The sequence below is a fragment of the Gobius niger genome (assembly GCF_951799975.1).
Source record: "Gobius niger genome assembly, chromosome: 11".
NCBI classification, from domain to species: Eukaryota; Metazoa; Chordata; class Actinopteri; order Gobiiformes; family Gobiidae; genus Gobius; species Gobius niger.
Genome location: NC_136862.1, coordinates 17,332,201 through 17,356,855, shown reverse-complemented (window position 1 = coordinate 17,356,855; position 24,655 = coordinate 17,332,201). Strand labels below are relative to the sequence as shown.

The 24,655-nt window shown below is 41.9% G+C and overlaps 1 protein-coding gene across 3 annotated transcripts in view; it reads left to right on the top strand.

Annotated features, from left to right (window-relative positions):
• Positions 1-23,313, top strand: part of sptbn2 (spectrin, beta, non-erythrocytic 2) — a 31,898-nt gene extending 8,585 nt beyond the window's left edge. Inside the window, exons 3-40 of one of the 3 annotated variants that reach the window (XM_079566603.1) lie at positions 7,430-7,581; positions 7,726-7,899; positions 8,165-8,256; positions 8,334-8,414; positions 8,801-8,916; positions 9,000-9,112; positions 9,195-9,382; positions 9,462-9,579; positions 9,674-9,832; positions 9,907-10,209; positions 10,274-10,427; positions 10,509-10,903; positions 10,990-11,253; positions 11,334-11,545; positions 11,630-11,767; positions 11,885-12,104; positions 12,184-12,720; positions 12,994-13,196; positions 13,280-13,370; positions 13,454-13,600; positions 13,680-13,943; positions 14,031-14,255; positions 14,330-14,419; positions 14,518-14,796; positions 14,882-15,012; positions 15,104-15,308; positions 15,381-15,755; positions 15,827-16,071; positions 16,157-16,295; positions 16,386-16,470; positions 16,605-16,801; positions 16,869-16,990; positions 17,071-17,146; positions 17,517-17,591; positions 18,030-18,208; positions 18,296-18,469; positions 18,541-18,583; positions 19,929-23,313. In XM_079566603.1, the coding sequence (XP_079422729.1) occupies positions 7,430-7,581; positions 7,726-7,899; positions 8,165-8,256; positions 8,334-8,414; positions 8,801-8,916; positions 9,000-9,112; positions 9,195-9,382; positions 9,462-9,579; positions 9,674-9,832; positions 9,907-10,209; positions 10,274-10,427; positions 10,509-10,903; positions 10,990-11,253; positions 11,334-11,545; positions 11,630-11,767; positions 11,885-12,104; positions 12,184-12,720; positions 12,994-13,196; positions 13,280-13,370; positions 13,454-13,600; positions 13,680-13,943; positions 14,031-14,255; positions 14,330-14,419; positions 14,518-14,796; positions 14,882-15,012; positions 15,104-15,308; positions 15,381-15,755; positions 15,827-16,071; positions 16,157-16,295; positions 16,386-16,470; positions 16,605-16,801; positions 16,869-16,990; positions 17,071-17,146; positions 17,517-17,591; positions 18,030-18,208; positions 18,296-18,469; positions 18,541-18,583; positions 19,929-20,141 (6,974 nt within the window). In that variant the 3' untranslated portion in view covers positions 20,142-23,313. Of the gene's footprint in view, positions 1-7,429; positions 7,582-7,725; positions 7,900-8,164; positions 8,257-8,333; positions 8,415-8,800; positions 8,917-8,999; positions 9,113-9,194; positions 9,383-9,461; positions 9,580-9,673; positions 9,833-9,906; positions 10,210-10,273; positions 10,428-10,508; positions 10,904-10,989; positions 11,254-11,333; positions 11,546-11,629; positions 11,768-11,884; positions 12,105-12,183; positions 12,721-12,993; positions 13,197-13,279; positions 13,371-13,453; positions 13,601-13,679; positions 13,944-14,030; positions 14,256-14,329; positions 14,420-14,517; positions 14,797-14,881; positions 15,013-15,103; positions 15,309-15,380; positions 15,756-15,826; positions 16,072-16,156; positions 16,296-16,385; positions 16,471-16,604; positions 16,802-16,868; positions 16,991-17,070; positions 17,147-17,513; positions 17,592-18,029; positions 18,209-18,295; positions 18,470-18,540; positions 18,584-19,928 lie in introns of all 3 variants that reach the window. The other 2 variants (XM_079566602.1, XM_079566604.1) reach the window with 2 other exon arrangements.
• Positions 23,314-24,655: the final 1,342 nt, after the last annotated feature.

Below are 24,655 nucleotides of genomic sequence, written 5' to 3'. Positions count from 1 at the left end.
TCACTTCTCCCCAAATGTCAGGACCCTGTGCATGTTGTGAGCTACTGCTACTGCTGATGCAAACACGGCTCTCGCGCTTTCTCAACTGTAGATTGTGTCATTTCCTTCTTTCTTATTCACTCTCACTCTGCATTTGTTCTGCTCTTTTCTTGTACATCCAATTCTAACCTATTAGAGCCTCTCTGACCCTTTAACAACTTGTAGTTAAATGTTTAATAGTTTTGATAAAAGTTTTTTGCAGGCAGTGTTGAACATTTCTGCCTTGCATTGGTGTGTAATATTTGTGCCCTTCGCTGATGTAAAAGAGCTGACACCTCGTGATAAAAAACTGCTCCTCATGAAGCTCACAGCGCTTCCCGCGCAGCTGCTCCAGCTCTTTATTCTCTCCATAGCTTCATTAATTATTGATACATTTTCAACGTCATTGCAGCTTCTTGAATGTCTACGTTTGGAAGACTAGCTCTGTTCACACACCACAGATAATGTCATTGAGATCTGAGACACGCAAAACATGCTTTTTTTGTTCATAACTATGTGCATTTCTTCTGAGGGTTTTGTGGTTTGTATTTTGTGTGCTGGCTCTTGTTAGTCCAGTTCATGTCTGTTAAACACCTTGTTAGTAAAGGCCCAAGGCATTTGTCCGTCTAATGAAGTCCACCCAGATGCTCCTGGACATCATGAAACGCTCACATCAAAAAGCTTCTGGGTTTTACTGTAGACTCCTGGACAAGCACAAACACCCCGCGTGGAGGCTTGACCTTCTTGAGCCAGAGTTTTATAGACCTGTCTTTAAATTCTCAACATGTATTTCCGAAACTGTTTTAAAGACTGCTCAGTGTCCAAAATCAAAGTCTGTCAACTTATTTGACTGTAACAGTTTCACCTGCTTGTACTACACAGAAACAAAAGAGCACACTTGAACATCTTGTTGCGGCAGGAAAGAGATTGTGACTATTGCTGCAGAGGCTCTTCGATGACTTCCTTCCTGTCCCAGCTCTGTATCAAACTCCGACTTTGACATTGTTGACAGTCAAACTTCGCAGCCTCTGCTCTGATGGACAGATAAGATGACACGCTCAGAGGCGCCGATGCCTGTACGTCCTGGCAGGCCACTCCTTGGTGCTCTCAGGAATTAAGGAAGAGTGGAATAATCCTCCTGAAGCTACAGTGAGCATGAGCTCTAATGGTTTAGTCCACCTCTACACCTCCTCCCCCACCGGCTCTTCACAGTCGCCTTGTGTGCGCTCCTCCCTCTAACACACCTTATGCAAATGGAACAGTTTTCAGTGGGCCCAGCAGGCTTTGTTTACACAGCCACCCGACCGCAGCCAGTTAGCTGCTCTGCTCTGCTCCTGCATTTGGAGGGAAGGAGTTGACTGTGCTCCTTTACAGGGACCACGAGGGAGTGTGACCACACGTTTTGACTCCAGCCGGAGGCCACAAATGTGGTGAACTTCTACACAAGAGGAGCTGTATTGGAACATTTTGTTCTTCAGTTTAGTTTTTAAAGTTTTGAATTGGATCCGCCACGCCTGCGTTTGGAGCTGTGTTTTCATTGGACTAATTGGGACGTATAGTTAAGTAAAGAGGCGGCTGAAACCTTTTAAAAACAATACCGTTTTTAAAGAGGCACAGCAGATAGAGGAAAATAAGCTCAAGCCATTTTGTCATTGAGACTTTGGGAAGGCTGCCTCTGTTGGGCGATGCTGGAGTTATCCCATTCATTGGACGTCTGACTGGAATATTTAGGAGCGAGGCTGAAGAGGCGACATGGAGCTGGAGCACAGGGACAGAGAACCCTGTCTGTCCCCAGCAGCATTTGTGAATCAGGTGCAATACTCCAACATCCTGGAGGGACGCTTTAAGCAGCTGCAAGGTACGAACTGCATAGGCCCCAGCCAAACTCTTTAGGAGAAGCCTTTCAGTTTAGGATCGTCCCATCAGTATTCCTGTGTACATACTGTAGTTTGGCGACTCCTAGGATTTGCAGTTGTCTTCTTGTGGCAACCACTGGCATCGTTAATGATACCAGATAATGATAGGAATTTACTGAGACAGGAGGAAAACCAGTGCCTGTTTGTTAGCTTCATAATGATCCGGTGTGCAGCAGGTGCTTCAGTTTGTTTGATAAGACTCAGCATTTTTCCCTGTATCATTAAGAGAGACCGTGAGCTCTATACTGTATAAGTGAGTGGTGCGGTGTTCACACCGTGGGCTTCAGATCAGCTCTAAAGCAGGCGGCAGTCTGGCACCTGATCACCGGCCACCTGTCCTTTCTTATCTTATTACAATGCACTGCTCTGTGCACACGCCTCAGATCCACAGGTAGAGCACACAGAAATTACACGTCTATGGTTGGCACATATGACTAGTTTCGGCTGGAATCATCAAAAACCAAACTGATGTGGTATGGAAACTCTTAACAGTTATGTAACTAATATATGTCAATGATTAACTTATGCCTAACACCAAAGTAGAGTCTAATGACAACCTCTGTCCAAATCGTCTCATAGTCATGGAGTACTTGTTGATGTTAAATTTCCAGCTCTAAACCATTAAACCTAAGTCTCTGTCACATTGTAGTGTTGGAAGTAGTGCACTGTGCCAGCTCATGCACGTCGTGGCTACGAGCCGCCTGTAACATCCGCTCCCTCCCTGACTCTCGACTGAGGCTGAGCTTCTTCAGCTTTTCTGGAGTGGCAAGTTATGCTCTCCACATATTTCACATTCTTTGACTTCAAATCAGATGTAATATGACATGCGTGCAATAAAGCCAATTACCACATACAAGTAGAGTTACTTAAGCAACAACGCTTCATCCATTGAGTAAAAATAACCTGCTACACAGTGTTCTTGTAAAAACAGCAAATATTAACATCTAAAAATACATGTATAAAATAACACGTTGTGGGTCATCTGCGGCCTGCAAACAGGAGTGAGACCAGGGAACAACAAACTGCCCTAATTCTATTTTATTTCATCTTGTGTATTGATATTAATGTCATACATGCAGACGTATACTAAAGCAGACACAAACACCTTTTTGGCAACACGTCCTTGTTTTTCCAGTTTGACTCGCCTTGAGGCTCATTCTTCACGTCACTCCCCGCTTCACTGTATTAAATCATGACTTCAGTCATTTCATGTACAAAGGACCAAATGTCACTTGTCCTGATTGTACTATAGAAGTACTACGTGTGTTATTATTATAATGATAATTAAATGTGCTCATGCCCAGATTCAAAATGTTCTGAAAGCTGGAAACTGAACAACATTAACTTTCCACACGTTTCCCCAAATTGTATTACCCAAGTTGAGTTTCACAAGTATTTGATTATATTGCTTTGTATCATTTATCATTTACTGTGTTTTTTAAATATCATTTGTTTAATGTGGGCTTAACTGTCACAGTAAATAATGCTCACCACAGGGTTCATATCTCAAGGGCATGTTTAATATAATTTGCCTTTCTGCTGCAGCGTGCAGGGCGTCGCTGAGTAGAGAATAATTTCCTGGTTAATATATAAATGATAGCCCCCGCTGGGTATCGCCTGGGTCCCGGTGCAAAGGGTCAGTGTCCGGGCGACTCTCGACCTCTGAATCAGCCGCTGTGGACTTTGGAATAAAATGTCAGTCTGGTTTACTCAGCCAGAATAAACATCATCAGTTACCCCATAAACGCAGCAAACAGACTAACTTTCACAAATGTCACTATTTTACAGTTTTTTTTACAATCAATATTAATATTTATCCGTGGCATTAAAAATTAACCAGGCACTTTGTATTGTTTAACCAAGGCTTAAATCTCTGTCGCCTGAATTAGTTGTTACACTTCAGGCTGAGTAGCGCTGAGGTCAGTGTTGCGTTTGGGTCAAGTTCCTCTCAACTGTATCATGTAACTGGAGATTGCCAACACTCAGTGAAAGCTGTGGCTCTGCTGGCCTCCAGCTGTAACTCACTCACATTACCCACAGTTCATTGTGTGGACACACAAACACACACACTAATGGCTTCTTTAGGTTTTTGTTTGTACAGTTTGACCAATATTGACAGTTTTCTAAGTCACATGAAGGTGCAGCTTTGGAAGGGGCATGTCGAGCACACTATTGTTGACAGTTCACACTGTTTGGGCTGCAGATGTTGTGGCTAAAAGAGTTTCAGTCTCATGGGACCAGCCTTGGGCAGTCTTCTCTGTCTTGTATCAGCAGCAGCTGCATTTGGGACAGAGGGGAATAACCTGTGCCATTATCAAAAGAACTGTCATCAAGTGAAAACAATTGCTTCTGTTTGGAAAATGATGTACCCATTTCTGCCGCAACCTCAAACTGTTCAAGAGTAAAAATAACACGTGCCACATGTGGCAAAAGAGCGGTTTTGCAACAGCCTCCTTTCAATGTGAGAAGAGGCGGAAGGACACTCCCTCCTGCAACACATTTCAGAACATTTCAGTTCATTTGAAATGTTCACTTACTCATTTACAATTCTCTAATAGACACACGTTCATCTAGTTTATTTTATATTAAATAAAATATAATTTTTACATAAATAATTAACTTGAGGCAAATGGAGCTTCCCACATTTTATAATATCAGTAATGATATGTTTGTACTGTACACATTGGCCACCATTACAAACTACAAATCTCATTTAATGGCGTTTTGTCTTGATCTTTGTACATAAAATGTAACAACAAGAAACTACTAGTAACGTAATAAAATAAGGAAAATCCTGTATCTATTTGTAAAAGATGAACTCACTACGAGGACAGGCGCGTTATCTTTCTGTGTGTAAAACACAAGGCCACACGAGTGAGATAGGCACAAGGATGTTTTTTCATTCTTGCGTAGGACGGGGTGACCAGAGCTCATCGTGGGTGGGGAGAGAGATGTGAGGAGTATGGGCTCAAAGACATTCCAAAACAGTTCAAAATGGGTGCAACACATGACCTGGGTGGGTCACAGAAGGAGGTTTCTAGTTAGCAGCTCGTGAGTCTGAGGCTTTCTTTCATCTTTGACAATAAATATAAAGGCTGTAAAAACAGCTAATTGTGTTGGAGAAACTAGACAGATCTGCAGAATGCATTATTTCTGTAAAAGTGCAGTCTGCATGGGTCTTTTTATAGAAGTCTTTCCTGGTCCTGGTGGTGCTGAGGTGGCACTGACTGAAGCAGAGCAGTGTGCTCCAGAGGAAGGATGCCACATTAGCTGTCTGTGATGGAGCTGTTTACCCCTCGTCTCTGTCATTACCTATGAACAGTGCTGCTTTTTTACTGAAATACACGTTTAATTTCAGGAACAATTAAAGAAATATTTCATTTTATAGACTTTAGTTTTTTGTGTCATCTTTCATGTGTGCCAGTCTTTTGCTGACCTTTGTCCCGGCTTTTATGTACCACACAAACAAGGTTAGCTTTGAAGCCTATTTTCTGAGATTACCTGAAGATTACTGTCTTATCAAGGGTCGCCTCTGGGTGTTAAAAAGTGGGTATACATAATATAAGGAGGTATTTTTTTCCTTGACTGAGATTAGGGCTACAATAATACGTATCCCGATGCACAGGAACTGATATGATACGTATTGTGCAATGACTTGTCATTATAATGAACTGCAGTACCATACGCTGAATGAATAAGAAACTACAAGTTGAGTTTCCAAAAAGGTATAAACTAAATCTTAATGAATCTGACATGAAGTAAAACATTTTGCAAAGAGCAAATGGAAGAGTGTATAATTTAGTAACAAAAGTATTGCGATCTATGGCTTTCAATACGATGCATGTATCACAACAAAACTATATTTTGTCCAAACCCTTGAGACAAGTCCCCACAATCCTTCAAGCCAGCAAACCTAACGCATCCACACGGCCAGAAACAAAGTGTTTATTGTGATCGACGAGACATGTTCGTATCTGTCTTTGACACAGTTTCCATTCATAACCTGAGACAGATAATTAGATCAATGATCAATGATTGATGACATTTCCCATGACGAGACTGAAGAACACTGAGCACTGAACATTTCACTGTTGGTTTGATCAAAGAGCTGTGTGGGAGCTTCCAAAACCCCAGCCCTTGGTGTGTTTAGGTGTATTTGTCTACAAAATATAGGCTTATTCTGTGTGCAGCTTACAGAAGATTTAGCAGTAATTAGAGTCTTGGCGTCTGTGGTTGACATTTTCCCACTGTCCTGTTTCTTATCTCTTGTGTAATTGTGAAACAATGTTGGCATGCTGCTCAGGTGTTTTCAGAGACAATGACGACATAAAAAAGCTATGGCTCCTTCTCACACAGTTTTGTCCCTGGGCCTGGCGGAAACAAGAGAGTGCGATAAAGACAACTGAACAGCTCATTATTTTGTCCAGCTGCGGTGCTTCTTCACCTCACTGTCCGGTGATGCCTCTGTTTGCTCTAACGAGTAAACATGTCTGACACAGACGGCGGTGTTTGCCTCCTGTTGTTGTGCTTTGGCCTTGTCATTAGAGGCACATCAACACCAAGAGCATATTTTGGGACCATTCGTCCCTGTATTCTTCTTGGTTCTTGTGCTGTCGTGACATGACCAAACCGTCATAAGAATGCAGTCCTCACTTCAAATCTGCCATACATTGTGTGGTAAACAAAACACTGTCCAGACGGTATCAGTGTCTTATGTACCTTTAATTGTGGAACAGTATTTCTCCATCCTCCGCTGTTGCAGATGTCAAAATCAGTCAACTGTCACTTTGAATAACTCGTGTCACAACTCCTTTGTGTTATGATGCAACCAGATTACACTGAAATAGCTTCTGTTATCAGTGTTTTCTACGAGAATCCATTTATCTCAACCATTATTGTTTTATTAGCTGCTGCAGGAAGGGCTTTGCTTTAACTCAATAGTGCAGACCTGGCCCTAGGATCTATTTTCTCTCAGTTCTTGGGGGTTTTGTGCGAACACAGTGCATCAAGTACCAAGCTTCACCAGTCTTCTTAAATGGCAGGAAGACTTGTGTCCTAGAATTGAGGTCACCTTGTTAGGTGGCGGTGTGGGATTAGCTTCTTACTCCCTTGGTCCATATGTCTGAGCTGCTGCTACAGCTTAATTTATTGTACCTCTTTTTAGTTCTTAATGCAACTAGAAAGATCTAAACTAAATATACGGATATTTATCTGGTCATTTATTGTGGAATAATCCCCTATCGAGTCTGCAAATAATTTGTGTCACACTCATTAACTATGATCATTAAAGTGGTATTATGAGGGTGATTGTGAAGGCATTAGAGTGTTTTTGTGAAGACTATTTCCTTTAACTGTAGTCAGACTAAACGTTTATTTTATAATTTGATAGATGACTAGTATTAGTCATCAATAAAATATCATCTAATAGTTACTGGCCATTTAGAGCTTGTAACATAATGTGTCTGAACATACGTCTGCTGTTGTGTGTTTTACAGATGAGCGTGAAGCTGTTCAGAAGAAAACCTTCACCAAATGGGTGAACTCTCACTTGGGCAGAGTGACCAGTCGCATTGGTGACTTATACACTGATCTGCGTGATGGCCGCATGTTAATCCGTTTGCTGGAAGTGCTGTCAGGAGAGCAACTGGTCAGTGTCCCATAGATGGCCTCTGCTACTTCCCCTTCATGACCCTACCCTACATTACAACATGTTGTATCAGCATATTTTTCTTGTGTTAAACTCATGACCAGTGTTTACAAAAATAACTCGAACCATCTACTCCCCACACAGCCAAAGCCCACCAAGGGCCGCATGCGTATTCACTGCCTGGAAAATGTTGATAAAGCACTGCAGTTTCTCAAGGAGCAGAAAGTCCACCTTGAAAATATGGGCTCCCACGACATTGTTGACGGGAACCACCGGCTCACACTGGGTCTCATCTGGACCATCATCCTTCGCTTCCAGGTTTAACTCTCATTTTACTATTAGCCAAAATCCTGTCCCAGTAATCCATCTCAAACTTGAGACTCGCCTTTGGGTCGTCAGGTCTCTGCATGTTGAAGAGCTCCACTGGCAATTTAAAAAGGAATAAATCCTCTTACAGTTTAATTGACCCAGCAGTCATTAATAAATACCTCTGCAATCACTTTATTACCCCTTGGAATAACCTGCACCTGACCTATTATATATGTGCAACTAATATCGACAACACCCATCATTTTATTTCCAGATTCAGGACATCAGTGTCGAGACCGAGGACAACAAGGAAAAGAAATCAGCGAAAGATGCTCTTCTTCTTTGGTGCCAAATGAAAACTGCTGGGTATGAGAAGTCTGCTCAGCAATATCATTTTATCCCAGCTCAAGGCTAATGATCAATGTGTAATTTGACTATTCCAGATATCCTAATGTCAACATCCACAACTTCACCACCAGCTGGAGAGACGGCCTGGCGTTCAATGCCATTGTGCACAAACACAGGTCAATGACTTCTCCCTGCACTTTCTGTTCCACACGTTTTCAGATACAGATTTGATGAGAAGTAGAATTTTATTACACGTTTTGAATACCCCTATCTTCCCATCATTTTACATTCATGTTTCATTCTGCAGCTCATATTCAGTCATAGATGGCCTAGATTACAGCGTAACCTACTTATATCCCAGACTTTAGACTTGTGCCGGCTTTGCTCACTTACACACCCTGCTGGCATTAAGCCTGATATACGTGGATTGTTTCTACAGTATTAACTGGTTGATGGACCTGCTCATGAAGTTGACTTTGTGTTTAATAGACTACAACAGTGAATGAATTTGAGACGTTGTTAAGATTAAATGTATTTTTTATTTTTGTGTATCACTATGTAGGCCTGACCTGATAGAGTTCGACAACCTGAAAAGGTCCAATGCCCACTACAATCTTCAAAATGCCTTTAATATTGCAGAGAAGGAGCTTGGAGTATCAAAGCTTCTGGATCCTGAAGGTGTGTGTCCTCGGGAGCTTGTCAATGTTTTTGTATAGAGTCAAGCAGCATCTGTTCACAACGTAAATATTGTTTTTTCCTAGATGTTAATGTTGACCAACCCGATGAGAAGTCAATCATTACATATGTGGCGACGTACTACCACTACTTCTCTAAGATGAAGGCTCTGGCAGTGGAGGGGAAACGAATTGGAAAGGTTGGCTAACTCTTTCCGCTTGTGAGACACAATATTGTTTTAATTTTGTCTTTTCAATGTTAAAGTGAGCTTTGTGTTTCAGGTCTTGGACTATGCCATTGAAGCGGATCAACTGATTGATAAATATGAGACATTAGCTTCAGAGCTGCTGCAGTGGATTGAGCAGACGATAGTGACTCTGAATGATCGACAGCTGGCTAACTCTCTGAGCGCGGTGCAAAACCAGCTTCAAGCTTTTAACTCCTACAGAACAGTTGAAAAACCCCCCAAGTAAGTTTGATCACATTTAATATGCATCTTAATCCATTGTCTTTCATGTCTAATAACGATCATTCTCTGATTCTCACAGATTCACTGAGAAAGGGAATTTGGAAGTTCTGTTATTTACAATACAGAGTAAGATGAGAGCTAACAACCAGAAAGTGTACATGCCAAGAGAGGGAAAACTAATATCTGACATCAATAAGGTGAATGCTCAGACGTCTGAATGGATTTGTTTTGAACGCTCTTAGAAGAACATCAGTGTGCAAATATTGATCATTTCTGTGTTGTATCCTTCAGGCCTGGGAGAGACTTGAAAAGGCAGAGCATGAACGAGAACTGGCTCTGAGAAATGAGCTAATTCGACAAGAAAAGCTGGAGATGCTGGCAGCTCGTTTTGATCGCAAAGCAGCTATGAGAGAGACATGGCTCAGTGAGAACCAACGACTGGTGTCCCAGGTACAGCTCGAGATAGGCTCAAGTCAGTAACATTTTTCCTATGAATTTTCACTCATGTTTATGTCTGTTTCAAGGACAACTTTGGAACTGACCTTGGAGCTGTTGAAGCAGCCACACGTAAACACGAGGCCATTGAGACAGACATTGGCGCTTACTGGGAGCGTGTTGCTGCCGTTGAGGCTGTGGCTAAAGAGTTAGAGGCAGAGAACTATCATGATGTGCGTCGTATTCTGGCACGAAGAGACAATGTGCTCCGACTCTGGGAATATCTAAAGGAGCTTCTGGCGGCGCGGAGAGAGCGGCTCAATGCGCACCGCGACCTGCAAAGACTGTTTGAAGAAATGCGCTACATTATGGACTGGATGGCTGACATGAAAGTAAGATAGTTTATTAACTGGGTTTTTAACTCACAAAACTTAAGCTTTTTTTTCTTCCTCCTAGGGTCGTTTACAATCTCAAGACAGTGGTAAACATTTACATGATGTATTAGACCTACTGCAGAAGCACACCCTGGTGGAGGCGGACATCTCTGCTCAGGCAGAGAGAATAAAGGGAGTTCAGGGAGCAGCCACACGCTTTACTTCTTATGAACAAGGTGAGTTTTACATAATATTTGATGAACAGTTGTCTTATGCAGTGCAGCTCTAAGCTTGATGCCTCTTTGTCATGAATCCAGCCTATAAACCATGTGAGCCAGCTCTTGTGAGTGAGAAAGTGGAGATGCTGGGTCGAGCCTATGAGGAGTTGGGTCAGCTCGCTGGGACACGCAAAGAGCGTCTTGAAGATTCCCGGCGCTTGTGGCAGTTCATGTGGGATTTGGGAGAAGAAGCTTCCTGGATCAGGGAACAGGAGCAGATCTTGACCAGTGGGGACTTTGGCCGCGATCTTACTTCTGCCCTTCACCTGCTCAGCAAGCATGAGGCCTTCAGGGACGAGATGGCAGCTCGCTACGGGCCACTCAGTCATAGCATCGCTGCCGGAGAAACTCTTGTAAATGAGGGTCACTTTGGAGCGCCAGAGGTCACAGAGAGAATCCAAGACATCCAGGCACAGTGGGCACATCTGGAAGAGGTAGACATCGCCGCTCGTTCTACTTAGTCTGGAGGATGGCATTAAGACTCTTCTTCCTTAACTTGTTGTAATTTGCCTTTTTTAAGACCACCAAGCTGAGGGAGCAGGGACTGAAGGAAGCAGTGGCTTTGCACCAGTTTGAAACAGATGCTAACGACATGGAGGCCTGGACCATGGAGACTCTTCGACAGGTGTCCAGTCCGGAAGTGGGCCATGATGAGTTTTCTACCCAAACCTTGGCTCGAAAACAGAGGGAGGTTGAGGAAGAAATCCAGAGCCACAGACCTCTAATTGAGTCTCTACACGAGCAGGTTCAGGCTTTACCTCAGGCGTACACAAGTTCCCCTCAGGTTTGTATTAAGTGACTGATTTACGTTAAGTGTAATATGTACCTACTGTAGTTAAGCTATTATTGTTATGCACTCTGTAGGTGGAAGGTCGTTTACCTGCGATTGAGCAGCGCTATGAGGAGCTTGAGACTCTCTCAGCAGCCCGCCGCCAGGCTCTGGAGGGCGCCTTGGCCCTCTATCGTATGTTCAGTGAGGCTAATGCCTGCCAGGTGTGGGTGGAGGAAAAAGAGCAGTGGTTGCATGGCATGGAGATTCCTACCAAACTTGAAGACTTAGAGGTTGTCCAGCAGAGGTACGTAATGTCTACTCTATACCGTATTTACTGTCTTGAAAACACAGTTTGTTGACCTCTCATCTTTTCATCTTTTACCTGTAGATTTGAGACACTAGAGCCTGAGATGAACAACATGAGCAGTCGAGTTTCGGATGTGAACCAAGTGGCTGAACAACTGTTGAGCTCCGACAACTGCAACAAAGACACAATCTACCAGACCAAAGACCAGCTCAATAACAGGTCAGCTGCCTGAGTTTCCTGTGCTTTACAGGGGAATAGGTCAAAACATGTTAGATTTCAATGTATTTGAGTGATGCTCTAGTATTCTGCATCATTTCCATTTCATGCGTCTTACAGGTGGACAGAATTTGAACAACTTGCTGGCCAGAAGAAGCTAGCACTGGATTCAGCTCTTAACATCCAAAACTACCATCTAGAATGTAATGAGAGCCAGACCTGGATGAAGGAGAAGACCAAAGTGATTGAATCCACACAGGGCCTGGGCAACGATCTGGCTGGAGTCATGGCTTTGCAGCGCAAGCTCACTGGCATGGAGAGAGACTTGGAGGCCATTCAGGTACAGTAGAAATATCCACAGATAATGTACAGTATTAAAGAGTGACTGGAATTGAAATGAGTATGCTTTGTCTTTACAGGGGAAATTGGATGACCTGGATAAAGAGGCAGAGAAGTTGGCCAAAGAGCATCCGGATCAAGCTGGGGAGATTCAAGGACGGCTTACCGAGATTCAGGAAGTGTGGGAGGAGTTAAACTCAACAATGAAGCGACGCGAGGAGTCACTGGGAGAAGCCAGCAAGCTGCAAGGTTTCCTCAGAGATTTGGATGATTTTCAGTCCTGGCTTTCCCGCACTCAGACTGCCATAGCTTCAGAGGACATCCCCACCTCTCTGCCCGAGGCTGAGAGTTTGCTCGCACAGCATGAGAATATCAAGAATGAGGTGGACAACTATAAGGATGACTATGAGAAGATGCGTGCAGTTGGTGAAGAGGTGACTCAGGGTCAGACAGATGCCCAGCACATGTTCTTGGCCCAGAGGCTTCAGGCCCTGGATACAGGATGGCATGAGCTTCGTCGCATGTGGGAAAACCGCCACAGTCTCCTGGCTCAAGCTTTCGATTTTCAGACTTTCTTAAGAGATGCAAAGCAGGCTGAAGCTTTTCTCAACAGTCAGGTGTGTTTGCAAGTCTTCAAAACACATATATGTATCAAGTTCAAAAGTGATTACTACACAATCATCCTGGTTCTACAGAAATGTATAGATTCAAAAAACATTATATTACTTTTTCATTTTTTGCCTTTTTTTGTCTTCGAAATGTACGAGATGTAAACCCATAACCACACTTTAAAACAGAAGAGAGGACAGCTCTGCTCTCGACAGCATATTTTCTTTCTCTAATTAAGCATGGGATAACCAGTATCTTCTATTTACATGTGTTCTGTGTAGGAGTATGTGCTGTCCCACACAGAGATGCCTACCAGTCTGCAGGGGGCTGAGGAGGCCATCAAGAAACATGAGGATTTTCTCACAACTACAGAGGCCAGCGAGGAGAAGATAACCGGTGTTGTGGAGGCGGGACGGCGGCTCATTAACGACGGCAATGCAAACACTGATAAGATCCAGGAGAAAGTGGATTCCGTACAGGAAAGGTGAGGGCAAAAGTACAGGATTTTTCATTGAGTCTTCTATTTTTCATTTGTTTGAAATCTGAACTTTTATTTAATTATTTAAGGCATCTTAAAAATAAACAGAGTGCAAATGAGCTTCTGTCCAAGCTCAAAGATAATCGTGAACTTCAGCACTTCCTTCAAGATGGACAAGAAGTAAATTGTGTTTTATATTTTCTACTTCTATCATTGGAATGAGAATTTCTTGATTAAAAATGTGCTCTCTTAATTTCCTGTAGCTGACATTGTGGATCAATGAAAAAATGCTAACGGCACAGGACATGTCATATGATGAGGCCAGGAATCTACACAGTAAATGGCAGAAACATCAGGCCTTTATGGCAGAATTGGCCTCGAACAAAGACTGGCTGGATAAAATTGACAAGGTTTGTCTTATTCACAGTGTTTTCCCTATGCCGTGGGAACATGTATTCAGGCAAATTGTTTTCTCCTCTTTTTTAACAGGAGGGTCAGGCTCTTGTGGCAGAAAAGCCTGAGCTGAAGCCTGTTGTCCAGCAGACTCTGGAGGATCTACAGCGACAGTGGGAGGAGCTGGAGAGCACCACTCAAACCAAGGCACAGTGTTTGTTTGATGCCAACAGAGCTGAACTCTTCACACAGAGCTGCTCAGCCCTGGATGGCTGGCTGAAAAACCTTGAGGGTCAGCTTCACAGTGACGACTATGGCAAAGATTTAACCAGCGTTAACATATTGCTCAAAAAGCACCAGGTACTTATTGTTTGGGACATTTATAAAAAAAAAATAACCAAGTGTAGTCAAGTGTCTCTTGTCTCATAGTTTGCACTGTTTTTGTAGATGCTCGAGCATCAGATGGAAGTTCGAGAGAAGGAGGTCCAGTCGCTGCAGAGCCAGGCCCAGGCCCTTTCTCAGGAGGACGCTGGACTTGTTGAAGTCGATGGTCAACAGAGAAGAGTAACTGACAGTTTTTCATTGCTTCAGGAGCCTCTTCAACAGCGGAGGCAACAACTGCTTGCCTCTAAAGAAGCTCACCAGTTCAACAGAGATTTGGAGGATGAAATTGTAAGTTAACATAAATGATACAAACTTCTATTAATATTTGCAAAGGTGTGAACTCTTATGTTTTATATTTACAGCTGTGGATAAAGGAGAGAATGCCCATGGCAGCATCTTCAGACAATGGAAAAGACTTACCCACCGTACAACTGTTGATCAAGAAGAATCAGGTACATTCCCTCTACATTAAGCAAGTCTACATCTGTCAAAGTTTGTACATATGCATTTAAGGCAAACCAGACCTTTAACAAAAAAAATGGTCTCTTAGACCCTGCAGAAGGAGATCCAAGGCCATCAGCCGCGTATCGACGACATCCATAAACGCGGCCAGGACCAGAGCCAGGTGGACAGTGAGAGGCAGTCTGTGCTCACGGAGCGCCTCGCTGAACTGAATGAGCTGTGGGAGCAGCTCAAAGGTGAAACGGACAATCGTCACGCTCGGCTCCTGGAGGCTCACCGCGCACAGCAGTTCTACGCTGATGCTGCTGAAGCTGAGGCATGGATGGGTGAACAAGAGCTGCATATGATGTCTGAGGAAAAGGCCAAGGTAAAGTATGATACTAATAAATGACCTTCTATTCTAGTGTCTTCTTCTTAAAAGGATTTTTACCCTATATTATCCCATTTCACAGGATGAGCAGAGTGCATTAGTGATGGTCAAGAAGCACCAGAGTTTGGAACAAGCTCTTGAAGATTACGCTCAGACTATTCACCAACTTTCTAACAGCAGTCGCCTCATGGTTACAAGTGAGCACCCAGAAAGGTGAGATTGACAACTCGCTGTCGCATGATTTATTTTCCATTACGTCTTTAATTGAACTGTATCAACTCCTTCTTTAACCCACAATTGATAGTGAGCGAATAACTCTCCGTCAAGCACAAGTGGACAAGCTTTATGCCGGGCTGAAGGATCTGGCTGAGGAGCGCCGCGGTCGGTTACAGGAGAGGTTACGACTGACTCAGCTGAAGCGAGAAGTGGATGACCTGGAGCAGTGGATTGCTGAGAGGGAAGTGGTCGCTGGATCTCATGAACTCGGACAAGATTACGAACATGTCACTGTAAGTTTTGTTGGCTATAAAATGTGCTGAAAACTTTAACCAGCTGTTGACACAGGCTCTGCTGATTTTCAGATGCTCAGAGACAAGTTCCGCGAGTTCGCCCGGGACACCAGCACGATCGGCCAGGAGCGCGTTGACGGTGTGAATGCACTCGCAGATGACCTGATTGAGTCGGGTCACCCAGAGAATGCCAGTGTAGCTGAGTGGAAGGACGGTCTGAATGAGGCCTGGGCCGACCTGCTGGAGCTAATCGACACACGGACGCAGATGTTGGCTGCGTCGTACGAGCTTCACCGCTTCCACCAGGACGCCATGGAAGTTCTGGGACGAATCAAAGAAAAGAAAGAGGCTCTTCCCTCAGACCTGGGCCGGGATCTAAACACTGTCCAGCACCTTCACAGACTCCACAACACCTGCGAAAACGACATCCAAGCTCTGAGTGGACAGGTAATGATCCGCACAAAGATCGCGCCACTCACAGGGAATGTGCTTATATCGGAATAAATCTGTTTCCTCAGGTGAATCAGGTGCAAGACGACGCCGCACGACTCCAGAAAGCTTATGCTGGAGAAAAGGCAGATGACATTCAAAAGAGTGAACACGCTGTCGCCTCTGCATGGGAGGGTCTCCTTGAGGCTGGTAAGTCTCGCCGGCTCCTCCTGCTGGACACTATCGAGAAGTTCCGCTTCTTCAACATGGTCCGGGATCTGATGCTATGGATGGACGGGGTCAACTTACAGATTGACGCTCATGACAGTCCAAGGTGAGTGTCGACACATCTGAACACATGCACTTTTATGCTTATGTTACATTAATGGTTAAATCCTTTTGTGTGACTTACTTTTCAGGGATGTGTCTTCTGCTGGACTTGTTATTGCCAATCATCAGGACATCAAATCAGAAATTGAGGCCAGAGCAGACAGTTTCACTGCCTGTATTGATATGGGAAAAGCTCTTATTAATAATAATCACTACGCATCTGATGAGGTAATTTTACAAATATCACACAATAGTTATACGATAGGAAAACGATTAGTGTTGCAGTTTTTGATTGGTGTATTACTTTTTGAATAACAGATAAGGGAAAAACTTGTTCAGCTCCAGGAAAAGAGAGAGAAGATCAACAAAAAGTGGCAAGACAAGATGGACCACCTACAAATCGGTATGTAGTATGTCGCCTTCATTTCAAACTGATTATAAGAACGGTTATTTACTTCACGTTTATCCATGATTCCACAGCATGCTTTCCCGATTAATACTCAAATAATACTGTTTCTTGTGGTTTCTTTTGTGCAGTGCTGGAAGTGTTGCAGTTTGGACGTGATGCCTCTGTAGCAGAGTCATGGCTGGCAGGGCAAGAACCTCTTGTGCGAGCGGCTGAACTTGGTGCAAATGTGGATGAGGTGGAGAGCCTCATCAAACGGCACGAGGAATTTGAGAAACTCGCAGCGGCATGGGAGGAACGATTTGTTTTGTTAGAGAAACTCACGACTGTAAGTTCAGCAATGAGGTTGAGTGAAAAAAAAGTGAGCTACATTCAAATGTTTTGGCGCTTTGCAGCTTGAGGAGCAAGAAGCGCAGAGAAGGCGAGAAGAAGAAGAGCGAGCACGACGACCACCTACACCACCACCTGTCGAAATACAGTCAGAGGCAGAAAGTCATCCACACGACTCTGCTGCCAGGTACCAACAACCTGTGTGAGAAACTGTGAAGATGTATGGTCAGAATCGCTTCAAATAAACATATTTATTCTCACATCCAGAACAAGCTTGGACCAGACCACATTGAATCAGTCCGCATCGGTGAACGGAGTCCACAGCGACAATGACACTTCTCAGGTGAGACATAAACTGTTTTGAATCATACTTGTACTAATTTGATTATTGTATTGTCCTTCCCATGTTATCTTTACATGTCATTAAAACATCACACTAGTATTACTGTTGGTTTAATCAGTATGTCACTCATATAAATGTGTGCTTTTACAGCCATTGATTGTATGAGTTCATATTTGTGGTTTATCATTTATACAGTTGTTGCTTGTGGCCACGAAACATGTCCAAAGTTTACTAGTATGTTTTCTATGTGAAGCTGAGCATCAAAATGGGGTTGGAGACCTTTTGCTCCGTCTGTTACAGAACTGTGTTAGTGTGTAGCTGCACTTCTAACAGTCTATATAATATTTTCCAATTGCGTCTTTACCAGCAGTCATTATCGCAGTCAGTGTCAGTGGGAAAGAAATCTGAGCCTAAACGTGTCTATAAACCAAAGCAGCAGGAGCGTGTGAGTACTTTGTAGCTTCCCCAATCCCTTTGCTTAGATCCTGGTCCACCTCAGTGCTGTTGTCTCCGTAGAAAAAAAACATAATTTGCAACCATTGCTCCATTTTTTCACGCACTTCCATCATTGGTGTTTGTTGCTTTAATGGCGATAGATCTGCAGAGCCAAGTTTGTAGCAATTTGTTAAAATGTATTTTGAGTCAAAATGCAACTTTGTTCTGTCCTAGAAATAGGAAGAGAAAAATATAAATGTAATTGCTGTATATTTAGTTTGTATTTATCCCTGTACAGTATATTTTAGTTCTATGTAATGTTTTCAAGCCAAGTGTCACCATGGCTTTCCATTTATGGCTGTCAAATGGCTGCGTTGCTGCTCACTGCTTGCTCTCAGCCACTTTTACAATGCCGACCATTCGTTAAGTACTGCTGTTCCGACTGCAGGGCTCCGAGACTGAGTCTGTGAATGGACCAGGCCGGGACAGTGGGCTTGCATCATCTCGCCTCGAGCCATCTGCCACATTACCAACTCGAGGCGCTGCCGAGTCCGAGCCAGATACCATGGAGGGTATGCTGTGTCGCAAACATGAGATGGAGACCCACAACAAAAAGGCGGCCAGCAGGTAACCAACAGTTCAAGCATTTACAACCGCATTATAAACCATTTATCAGCTGCTTAACACTCTGAACCCTGTCACCTCTTGTTGCAGGTCATGGCAGAATGTGTACTGTGTTGTTAGGAAAGGGAGTCTAGGCTTCTACAAAGACGGCAAAAGTGCAAGTAATGGCATTCCATACCACGGAGAGGTACCCATAAGCCTCGGAGATGCTGTGTGTGAAGTCGCAAATGACTACAAGAAGAGGAAACATGTGTTCAAGCTTAGGTAGGAAAACTACCAAAGAAGCTACTTTAATATGCTATAACTGAAACTAACCTGCCACTTAACATGTGCAGGCTGGGAGATGGAAAAGAGTTCTTGTTCCAAGCAAAAGATGAGGTAAGATACACGTTTGCATCTACTGACTCCTTTAACCTCTTACCCACTGGGCGCATTCTCTCCAGAGCAACAGTGTACAAAAGTGATCATAACTCTTTTGTCACGTGTGTTTGTGTCTTTTTTTGTTTTTGTTTACTTTTTTATGGAATTTTTTTTCATAACTTATTTGTCATGTTTTCGTCGCTTTTTGTTTTGTTTTCATTCTCGTTTTTGCCGCTATTTTGATGCTTCTTTTTGTCGTTGAAGGTTTTTAGATTTTGGATAAAGCCGAACTGGAGAAAATGCACTAGGTTCAGGTTAACACAAATTTAAAGGGACTATACAGAGTTTAAAAATGTTTAAACTAAGTATTTTCATCCCCCTAAATGTTCCAGCCATGTCCTAATATGTAGAATGAGCTCAGACCTGTTCACCACAACTGCCTCTAAAATCCTGCATTGTTGCACAAAAAGGTGTCAATTCAGGTCCGAAGTGCTGTCATGCACGAGCTTAATATAAAAGGTGCAGTTACGCATAAGACCAGAGGTGGCAGTAGTGAGTATAAACTGACTAACTTCCATCTTGCCCCTTTAATGAGGAATAACATTGTTTTTGTCACTGACTAAATCTAGTGCTCAGTGTTTTCGCGGTTGCATTTGAATCCTGTTTTTAGTCATTTTAAAGTGCATTATGCAACTTTTACTTTACTTTCCCTCACAGTGGTCTCTACAGTATTCCAAGATGAATTGTTTTGTAGGTATTCTGGTGGGAGTGTCAGCAGTGAAAACCAGACACTCTAAAAACAATTCATCTTGGAGCATCATAGAGGCCACTGTGTTGGAAAATAAAGGCAAAATAAAGGCCGCTGGGTCACTGAAAGGTCAAATACGCGCAAATAAAACTTTTTTTTCCCACATCAAAAGTTGCACAATGCACCTTTAATGTTGTGTTTGTCTTGTCTACCTTTATTGTGACTTAATCTTATACTTGTTTGGATGCGGAAAGCACTTTGGGACTTTCTAAATAAAGTCGAACGTGCCAAATTTTTAGAAAACAAAGTGTGTATTAACATCTTACCCCCTGCGAAAACCGAACACATTTTCTCCTGTTTGGCTTTACCCAAATCTAAAAACTTGACTGGAGCTTACAGCCAGAGAAACGCCTCATTTGAAAAGCTAAGACTTTTTTTTCCTCGTTTTTCATGTTTTTGTTTTTTGTCTTGATTCCGCAGCTATTTTTTTGCTTTGTTGAAGAAGCTTTTAGATTTGGGTAAAGCTAAACTGAAGAAAATGTGCTTGGTTCAGGTGGGGGTTAAGAGGTTACTCAGATTGTTTGGTATCTTCAGTGTTGTGTTTTGTCTCCACAGGCGGAGATGAGCTCCTGGATCCGCTCCATCCACACTTCCATTCCACCGGCGGCAGGAGATTCTCCTTGTGGCCCTAAAGTCCTGAGCCGCGCTATGACAATGCCCCCCATCTCCCCCGGGTCAGGTGAAGCCGGAGCCGTCACGATGCGCAACAAAGAAGGCAAAGAGAAGGATCGAGAAAAGAGGTTTAGCTTTTTTGGTAAAAAGAAATAGAACATTTGCAAAAATCCTTGGAAAACTACATTGTCAAAATTTCAACAAACTGAATCAAAGAAAGTACCAAGGCCTCTCACACACAGTGCTCAGATCCAGACGAAGTGGCCGACAGCCGCTGCATGTGGCTCACGGAGAACATTTTCTTTCTATTTGATTCTTCCCCTTTTCAGGATTTATGTGTCATTTCCATGTTCGCACATAATTTCCTTCATATTTAGTTGTGCCATTGAGTGAAAACCTTCCGTGTTCATTCCCCTTTAAAGAAGAAAAGAAATCCATTGATGGCCTTTCGTCTGATGGATAAAGGGTCATTGATGAGCGGGAGGTTTTCCACTTTGGGGCACATAGTTGTTCTCCTACTTTTACAACGCTTCATTTAGGGAAGGATCATCTGTCATTTTGGATATTGATGTTATTAACCTGACCAGTAATATTGCTGTTATTATTTTTTATTTATCTTTTGCTGGTTTGAGAAATAAACTAATTAATTTTTGCAAGTAGATAATCTTGATTCATGTTGTGCAAAAGCACATTAATTATTAGAGAATGTTTGGCTTGCCCTTGTATGTTTTTTTACTTTTTACGTAAGAAAAGGCCGTTCATGAGGCATTTTACGAAATAAAGCTCAATTATTTCTAGTTGTTTGCAGTAAGTGATCATAATTTTAATTGGGGGGGGGGGTTATACAGTACATTGTGTTTTTTTTTTCTTATTTGCTTAAATTTGGCCTTTATTTTGTCATATTCTTTGAGAAATCTTTTCTGCTTCGTTTATGCAGAGGAGAATAGTTTTCTAGTGAGTGTGTGCGTGAGAGTTGTGGTGCTGTGAAGTTTGCACGTTTATGTTTCTATGGATCAAATGCGTGGCCAGATGGATGCTGCTTTTTTTTCCCCCAAGCGCAATGGAGACACAAAGAAAAAAAAAAAGCCAATTGATATTGTTGTTTGCTTTTGGATTTATCACTGATATTATTACGGTGATGTTTCCTAGTTCCTCATCTCAATCTCTTCTTTTTCTGTTCTTTATCGTGAGTGGAAGGTCAGGGCCGTGTGTAGAGAAACGCTGAAGCACATTTTCCGAGGCGGACTGTGTTGATGGGAGCAGGACAGTGGGACATTGCAGGTACAGCAGCCGGAGAGGGCGAGCAATGGGACCGGCAGTACAAGAATGTGTTGTCCCAGTACTGAGCCTTACTTGAACCCACCACACTAAATAAAACCTTCCTAATCCCAGCCTCCATTCGACTGCCCCCCCGACAGAAGCTTTCTTACCGAAAAAAATGTCAATCGTGCCCTGTGGCAATGATCTAATGTATGTCAGGGATTCAGGTCTAAAATGCAAAGCCGGGTGTTCACACGAGGAAAGGGGAGGTTCTTCTCTCTGGAAGGAGCAGCCCTACAGTCTTTAAGACAGGCTTTTGCTCAATACTTCTGCGGCATGATTTTATATCGGTTGATATTTATACGTCACTGTCATTCCTATCGCACTGTGTGGGTTACTTAGAGAACATGGAAGCACTTTACTTTATTGCACAGTAATAGCATAGTAATGGGATGGAAAAGCATGGCACCAAAGAGCGTAATAGCATGTTATTTATGGTAATTACATGGAAATATAACACACACGATTTATTTTTTGGTAATTTTATTCATCGTGAAGCTATCCTTGGTATGAAGACTGTAAATTACCACATGTGCAAAACGTTATAACTACTTACCATGCTATTTCTGTCCCATTACCGTGCTATTACTGTGCTGTAAAGTAAACATTTGGCCGTGTACAAGGGAGGACTGATGCACGGGGTTCGTGATAATCTAAGATGTGCTCTCAGTATCAACAGGCAACACTATTTACAATCCAGTTTATTATTTTTTACCGTCAAAACGCAGCTAAAAATCTCACAGAGAAGATTCCTATTTTTTACAAGTCATACATAATTTATGATTGTACAGATCCAGAGGCCCGTTGTGTTCAAAGCTATTAAGTGGAATGTGTACAAAGGTCCAATAGTGTAAACTAAAATGAATGTGTGTCCACCGGGACTTCAAAATACTCCCTTAACTTTATATCAGAGCATGGACAGAGCTGATAGCACTTGATGTTTTACACGGCGTTCTAAAGGTAAATGTGTTGTCTGTGGCACTTTGATTTTGGTTCCTGGTGTCGTTTGAGTTAAGTATAAGTAGCCTGAAACTAAACCACAATGTGAATTAGTCATTGCATACATAGGTGAGCCAGTTCTTGTGAAATTGTGCACAATTTCGAATGGAGGCATGTTTAGTTGAGTCCTAAATAATCACCTTTTTAGAGCGATCACCAATCTCTGATGAGAACCGTTAGATATCGACAGTTTTAAGTTGAAATAGTGTATTTTCTTACCTGCTCACTGGAATGTGAAAGACTCCAATTAGTTTGGCCAAATTGGTCATATGAGGCAAAAATGATTCTCGTCCTTTTACAAGCTCTCGTGTCTCTCTCATTCACTGCTGCACGTTAACTGCACTGTATATTAAACACACTTCAGTTTTCCTGGCCATTTGGTTTTGTGGCAGTGTCTTTTAACAGGCTATACTGTATATTAATATGGTGTTGCATCTGGTATCCCTTTGAGAATAGCACTGTGCTGTTATTAAGCTTTGGTCATGAAAATTAACTATTTTGTTGATAATGGGTTTTTGAAAAGTACAGTAGTTTTAACTTATTGAAGAGAAACTTTTATTTGTAAGTATTCACTATGGGTAAACAGGGACTGAATACAAGTTGAGCTTCCTTTTATAGAAGGCAGGAAACTCGGTCATCAGGTTGGAGCTTTTACATCTAGTTTCTGGTCTTGCAGCATTTGATAAATCTGTCAAACCTACCTTAATTTCTCAATGCTTTTGATGAATGTCTGTTTCTTCCTCTGTGATTCAGAGATGTTATTAATACCACTACAATTAATTACTGTTATCATTATTGCTACTGTTGTTACTATTACTACTACTGTACTAATGCAACTTATTGCAAAAAGTATAACTTCTGTCCATTTTCAGGTATGTGTCTGTAATACCAGACCGCTTCCACACGATGTCAGTGTGCTGTGGAGCATTTTCATTACAAATTGGAAAATGTTTGTTGACTTGTGTATCGACATCTATTATTAGGAATAATAAAATATGATTTAATCAAACGGTGTAATGTGTGTGTGTTTTTTTCTCCTTTAAATATTGTACCTTTACTAGTTTCACAATCAAAAGAACAGTCAGTCCCCAAATCTACAATAGCAACACATTTTTTTATTTACTCTAGTGTTGTATAGACCAGTGGTTCCAAAAGTGCTTCCTACATCTTACACTGCAATAACAAATATCGATACTTTCAATACTTGTGTTTGGAGGCATTTTTATCCTGCACTCGTATTTTCCAATAACAGCCCTTTCGTTGCATTTTGTGTTTCTTTACTTTTCAATCGTAACACTTCAATAAATGTCATTTGGTTTATAAACTTTGGACACATGACGTAAATATTACTTATAATTACTGTATTTGTCTTAAATTAAGTTGACTAATTTACTTACAAGTTTAGTCCACTAAAACTACACTAAAATTGAAGATATTTTTTTTGACTAAATCTCAACTAAAATTTTATTACATTTTCGTCAAAAGACTAAGACTAAAACTAAATTAAAATATGTCAAAATTAACACTGTGTATCACAATACGTATCGGATCGGCCCCTGAGTATCGTGATATGTATCGTCCAGCCCGAGTAAAAACATGCAGTACATGTAGCTATCATGTGAATGTATCATAAATATAATAATATATATAAATGCTGGACATAATAATGTGAAAACAACAGTGGTGGAAAGTAACAAAGTAAAAAGTACAAGTAAAAAGTACAAATTATAGGTACTTTTACTTCACTTGAGTACATTTTATGATGAATACTTTTTACTTTTACTTCACTACATTTTAGAGCCTGTATCTGTACTTTCTTCTTCACTACATTTTTAAATGAGGTTAAAAGCAAAAGTGTTTTATTTTCAAAGTGACCTCTCCATGATGAACTGGTTTAGTCCCAGTTTGGACTTGGTTTAGTTGTTTTACCCCTTGTTTTAGACCTTGTTTAGATCTGGTTTAGACCTGACGTAGTTTAGTCCGGGTTTAGACCTGGTTAACTTCCTGTTTTTGACTTGAGTAAGTGGTTTACTTGTTTAGCCCTGGTTTGATTCAAATGATTTAAAAGAATCCTGCACATTAGACTCATAAACACTTTTACTTTTTACTTATAAAGTACATTTTACAATGCATACTTTTGTACTTTTACTTAATTACATGATATCAGATACTTTTACTTTTACTTAAAGGTACACTGCGTAACATTTTGGACTATACTGTTGCCGGCAAAACAAAACATGCTCCTAGTGACCAGCTCAACACAGAAAATGCTATTACTGCAGTGGTTAATAAACGAGTGGACTTGGATGAAAAACTAACGTGTTTAAATCTCAAATTCTACTATCTTTAGT